Source organism: Rhagoletis zephyria, unplaced genomic scaffold (genome assembly GCF_001687245.7).
Source record: "Rhagoletis zephyria isolate East Lansing unplaced genomic scaffold, Rhagoletis_zephyria_1.1 Rzeph_scaffold_07426, whole genome shotgun sequence".
NCBI lineage: Eukaryota > Metazoa > Arthropoda > Insecta > Diptera > Tephritidae > Rhagoletis > Rhagoletis zephyria.
The window spans coordinates 15,486-21,146 of NW_016164509.1; the positions used below are offsets into that span (position 1 = coordinate 15,486).

General features: G+C 34.7%; 2 protein-coding genes across 2 annotated transcripts; both read right to left on the reverse strand.

The window, feature by feature from the left end:
- Positions 1-180: 180 nt before the first annotated feature.
- Positions 181-664, reverse strand: LOC108374173 (uncharacterized). The gene is made up of 3 exons (XM_017630144.1): positions 604-664; positions 345-535; positions 181-270 (listed from the first exon to the last, which is right to left on the reverse strand). Exons 1-3 carry the CDS (start codon positions 662-664, stop codon positions 181-183), a joined length of 342 nt encoding a protein of 113 aa, XP_017485633.1.
- A 326-nt stretch (positions 665-990) lies between these two features.
- Positions 991-2,214, reverse strand: LOC108374174 (uncharacterized). The gene is made up of 3 exons (XM_017630145.1): positions 1,962-2,214; positions 1,413-1,615; positions 991-1,343 (listed from the first exon to the last, which is right to left on the reverse strand). The coding sequence occupies exons 1-3, from the start codon at positions 1,996-1,998 to the stop codon at positions 1,185-1,187; spliced, it is 399 nt and encodes a 132-aa protein (XP_017485634.1). The 5' UTR covers positions 1,999-2,214; the 3' UTR covers positions 991-1,184.
- Between the last annotated feature and the right edge of the window lie 3,447 nt (positions 2,215-5,661).

The window sequence follows — 5,661 nt, forward strand, 5'->3', positions numbered from 1 at the left end:
TTTATTATATACTTTTCTTATATGTAGTTAACTTTTTTTTGCAAATTTTTTCGAAGCCAATTTATTTAATATATATGCTCATAAAGACGAATACAAACGCGTATATTTCTCAATATTTACTTGTTTTGGAGGATTTTTCTGTTCCCTAGCCATCAAGGAGGTGTCCTCAATGAACGGATATTACGTGTTGCGCGTCGATGTGCTGCCGACAACGTAAATTAGACCCATAGCGAGCACTGCAAATTGTACGGCTTTCGCTTGAAAGAAAGTCTGGAAATCGAGAACCCCAAATTATAGGACCAACCATTTTTAAATCTTTATCTTTGTTTCTTTTTGGTATTCACCTTTCTAATATAAAGCGGCAACGTCTCCTTGCCTTTATGGGCATGCCAATCAAATCCGCGATACAGCCAAACTGTTGGCCAGGCTAAGGCGGCACTAATAAGAAATGGTGAGGCAGCTTCCATTGTCGCTTCAATATCTCGTCTGTGCATTAGGCGGCGCACCTCCTCGCCTAGGTTAACATCACGCGGCGCTAATTTTATTAAAGGGTACAAAGCGTTATTTTTTTTAATTTTCATCTCTTTTTTTTTTGTAACTCACCACTTTCAAAATAGCGTTGTTGGGTACTCTTTTTTTGAAATAAATTTTCAAAGATTCCCATTGTGCTCCAAGTCTTGGGCTGCTAACGACGCGCTACAATTTTTGGAAGAACAAAGTTGCACTAAAAAGTTGAGTAGCCGACGGGAAGCTTGAATTTGCGGTGTTTTTGCTTTAAATTTATTTGACTTAAATTATTTAATCGCGAAACTTTTTGAATGCACTATAATTTTTAGTATTCTACAAAAGGACCAAGAAAAAAGATTTTTTTATTTTTTTTTTTAAATTTATTCCAAGAAGGATTTTATTTTGAATTTTTACGCCAGAAATTTCAAATGTAAACTATCAGAAATGTGAAATACTTTTCTGTACTGCCTTTTTTGTCGAAAACTATAGTGGTTTTGTTTGAGTTGGCAAACATTAAATTTTTCTTTAAATTTTTCTGAGTAAATTTAATTGCTAATAAGTGTATTTAATTTGTGATCTGTCGAATTTGGGACTTTTTGTAAACTAAAAAAAACGTTCGCTTTCTTCTTCCCCATTTTCTCACAGCCTGGCTCTTTCAGTTGGTTATTCACTCTCAATCAATCAACCGGTCTAGGTTTACCTCTGTAATCGTCTTCGTGGTCGATACCCTTAAGCATATAGTTCACTTTATGTAGAAGAGGACTCTCTTCATATACCGCAAACATTAGACCCAAACTGAGTATAGCAAACTGCATTAACTTGGCTTGATGAAAAGTCTACAAAGAAAGAAAATTCCTATGTTTTAATATCTATGCTATTGTTCACAAATGTTTCCCCCATCTTACCCGATTTATATAGTTGACCAAGGAACGTTCCAACGGCGCCCTATTGCTCCAATCCATGCCTCTATACATCCAAAACGCCGGCCACGCTATAAAGCTAGCGAAAACAAATGGTCGCGCTCGTGCCATTTTTGTCTCAAAGTCCAATGGTGCATTATTTTGTATGAAATCCCGAAACTCCGAAGCATAGGATATGGGTTCGGGTTCTGCAAGTGAACAACAACCACACGATGTGGCGATATCTTCCACATCAAGTTGGTCTGTGGCAACAAGCAAGAAATGAAAAGCTCTTGTGATAAAGCTACTGGGCATTCGTATTAAAGCTACATAAGTAAAATGAGCTTTTCACAGACTTTTGACATAAGCTTGGCACGCGCAAGTGAAAGCTCTTCAAAAGTCTTGCATTCTGCTTTCACAAGCCGCCAATTTGCATTGAAAGTTTTTAATTTTTAATGCAATGCTAAATGTTTCCATGTTGCCACAGCTATTTTACGTACTCGCTCGCTCTTTTCTTCCTCCTAAACTCTTAAAAAAAAAAAACACTTTGCTCACCTTTGGGCGCCGAGCTGCTAAAGAATGGTATCTTCATTATAGTTTATGTTTCCAAGCGATAGGCAACAGTTTTAAGCAATACAATTTGACACAGATTTCAATTTAAATTCGTAGTTAATTTGAATTGATTGCTGATTTTGTTGATTACGATTTTGCCTGTTTTCTTCTAGTATATGCGCTGGCTCGAAAAACGCATTACTACACTAAGCTTGTAAAATAACACAAAGAATTTTTACTGCAAGTCTATTTTTTGTCTCTACTTCAGTGTGATTTTTTTCTTAGTTTTCAAAATTGAAATTTCTTTGAATTTTGTATCTAAAGTGACTGCGTTTAAATTTTTCTTGATGTCATTGTCCTTTTTATGAGTTACATATGTTCAGGACAGGGACCGATAATGCGTTCTAGTTTTGGTTTAGATCTGCATGAGAACAAAATGTAATGTCAATAACTTTCCGCAAAGGAACCTAATGAGAACAAAAAATTAAGAGCAGTTTGAACGGGAACAAAATGAGAAAAAGAGATTCGGGAACGAGAACAAAACCATGATTGTTAATTCTAAGCCAGAGGAAAGCTGGATCATTTCAACTTCCAGATCGTTTATCATTAGGGTGAACTGTCCCTTTTTGGTACAATTTTTCATTTTCTGTACAAGAAAAGTTCGTGTCTTATGTTGCTCGTTGACTTAATTTATATAAATAATCATGAGTTCCTTTTTCCTCGAAACGGTGCAGTTTTCGCTTTTTGTTTTCGTGTATGTATTATAGGCAGATTATAGATTTTCTGATGAATTTTTTTTTCGGGCGAAACTCAGGATAACGCTGATTATCTTTCAGCTCTGTTTGATTCATTTTAATATTAAGGCATTTCAAACAAATGGTGCGCTATGCGAAAAATTGTCTACTCGCTTCATTTATTCGCGAATTTCAGAGAAGATTTGTTCTCATTTTGTTCTGGGTTCGAAAGTTCCTGAGACTTTAGTTCCAAAATGGGTATTCCAGAGAAAGTTCCTTAGACCTTTGTTCCCGTTTGTTTTCTTTGCCAGAACGTTCCGGAGACTTTTGTCCTTATTTTGTTCTCTTAGAAATGTTCCCGAAAGTATTGTTCGCATTTTGTTCTCTTTGGGAACGTTCCACAGGGTTTTGTCCTTATTTAATTCCTGTTGAGAACGTTCTATACAGTTTTGTTCTCACTTTCGCTCTTGTTAAATCATTCCGCAAGGTTTTGTTCTCATTTTGGTTTGGGTTTTTAAGCGTTCATGGGAACAAAACTACCAGAACGATCTCGGTGTCTGCATTTGACACATTTTTTTAGGACATGACCGCATAAGGCCGGACCTAGATTCTGAATTCACAATGGGGCTTTCAAAGCTAGTAACGTCATATATACACATACATATATATGTACTTAGATAATTATTAATTCAACCCATAGGCGCTCCATTTGCATAATCACGTTTTTCCACTTTTTTTTTACTAAAGAGAAATTGCCTTCAAAGGCATTTCTAACTAACTACATTTATAGAAAAAATACCATACTTTTTCTTATAGCCACTACTTAGACCCAAATGCTTTTCTATTATAGGCTTAGCGCTTGTGCGAGCAATTTAGGTTAATTTGATTTGTGTAATTTGTTTTTTTTTTTTTATTTTTTACCTAACTCGTCAGTGATTTTAATTACTTCTGTGGCGTTGTTCATGCGTTCCTTTTTTTGTGCGTTGTTGAATTGTCGCTGAATTGTCTTTCACTTAAATTGCTTTGAGACATTTTTTGCGTGCGCATTCGTGGGTAATTTTATCATTAGCCAGCTTGTACTTATCAAACGCATAGTAGCCAACCGCATACACGCGTTTGGGTGTAGACTCTACGAACATAGCTAACTAATTTTAAAGTAAAGAAATAAGTAAATACCTACATACATTACCTGTGCTGCTATTTGCATAAACATGCACCGAAACTAACTAATTGAGTGACGTGCTGAGGTTTTTGTTTTTATTCCTACATTAATGCGTAAATTTCTATTTCACGCGCGTGATTGACTTGTTCAGCAACCGTAGAAGTCGAAAAAAAAATCACTAAAATAAAAAAGCCAAGCAGCTGTTTCGCATTTTCCATTACTTGATTTCTATCTCTCGCTTTTTCTGATTCAATTACTGTATTTTCTTTGTCTATTCTGCGCCACGAATTTTTTCCCCAAAAAGCGTGTGTTTCTATCGATCGATATATGTACATATTAGTGTATTTGCTTTTATGCACCGAATTCGGAGCAGTAAAAAAAATTGCGCATTTGCCAAATCTGCCAATAGTGCCAATAGTTAAGCGAATAAGTCAAATCTGCAAGAAGCATACCATTTGGTAATACTTTTACGTCCTTGTGGGTGACGTGGATCACTGATTGTGCAGGCTCGTCCAAAAATATCTTCCAGCACCGGCATCGTTATCTGTGTCTAACTTTTTGCCTTTAAATTTTGGCATTAAAAATTTGCATTATGAAATTAAAAAGATGATCTTTATTTTTTCCTGGAGTTTGAAAAAATAAAAGAAAAATAAGAGATTTTCCTTGAACATTATACAAAATTAACCCTTATCGAATGAAACTCGATTCTAAATTTTATTTTGAGATTACGATACTCGATACCGAGTATACCGAGTCTGCCTTTTCAATTTATGTATGTAAATATCTTCCTCTCTTCGGTTGTTAGTTAAAATTATTTCTTCTTATTTGGCACTACAACCGTTTGTCGGTTTGGGCCGAGAGCAAAACACTTTTGCTAATTGCCTCTCATTTGCTGATATGCGCTGGCCAGAGCCTGTTTTGCGTAGGGTCCCTTCCACTACAATGACAGAAACTGATGGTCCCTACATCCCAAAAGTGGGGGGAAAACAAGCAGACTAGCTTAAGTCATACCGATCCATTAATCTTACATCCCTTCTACTAAAATCCATGGAGAATCGCAAATAAAAAATTGTTGTGAGTAGTTTTTCAATAGTTCTAAAGTTCCTTGAAAAGCAAAAAGAAAAAAAAAATACTGCAAAATTACGCCGAAATTTTTGTTACAAAAAAAAAAAGTAGAAGAATGTTTGAAAAAAAATAAAAATTAAAACTGTTCTGAAAAGGTTTTCAATAGATCTAGAGTTCCTGAAACATTTTTTTTTTCGAAAAAGTTAAATCTTTGAAAAAGTAAATTAAAAGTATTCCGAGTAGGTTTTCAATAGTTCCTGAAAAGGAAAAAGAAAGTTCTGCAAAACTACGCCGTAAAAAACATTTTTCGCAAAAAAGTCCAAAAAGTTATATTTTTGAAGAAAAAATATAAATTAAAACTGTTCTGAGTAGCTTTTCAACAGTTCCATAGTTCCTGAGAAGGAAACAGGAAGTTATGCAAAATTACTAAAAAAAAAAACAATTTTTTGGAGAGTTAAATTTTGAAAAAAAAAATAAAAATTTCAATATATATAGAGTTTTCGGCAAAATTACGATGAAAAGAAATTTTTTTTTTCGAAAAGTGAAATTAAAAAAAAACAAGTAAGAAAGTCTAAGTTCGGGCGGAGCCGAACATTAAATACCCGGCGCAAGTATTAAATATATGTTTTTTCACCTTTCCGAAACCTTCCGCTAGATGGTAAGCCGGGGTGTATCAATTTTGAGTAAATTAGCGTCCTTCAATTTCGAAATATTGAAGTTTCAAGCATTTCTGAAATTTACC

Excerpts from the sequence above, each read along its gene's own strand:
- LOC108374173 (XM_017630144.1), bottom strand. The coding sequence starts at position 664 with ATGGGAATCTTTGAAAATTTATTTCAAAAAAAGAGTACCCAACAACGC. Across the intron at positions 536-603 it reads ACAACGCTATTTTGAAAGTG|CGCCGCGTGATGTTAACCTA; the intron begins GTGAGTTACAAA and ends TAATAAAATTAG. Across the intron at positions 271-344 it reads TGCCGCTTTATATTAGAAAG|ACTTTCTTTCAAGCGAAAGC; the intron begins GTGAATACCAAA and ends CTCGATTTCCAG.
- LOC108374174 (XM_017630145.1), bottom strand. The coding sequence starts at position 1,998 with ATGAAGATACCATTCTTTAGCAGCTCGGCGCCCAAAG. Across the intron at positions 1,616-1,961 it reads TAGCAGCTCGGCGCCCAAAG|AACCCGAACCCATATCCTAT; the intron begins GTGAGCAAAGTG and ends GTTCACTTGCAG. Across the intron at positions 1,344-1,412 it reads TGGTCAACTATATAAATCGG|ACTTTTCATCAAGCCAAGTT; the intron begins GTAAGATGGGGG and ends CTTTCTTTGTAG.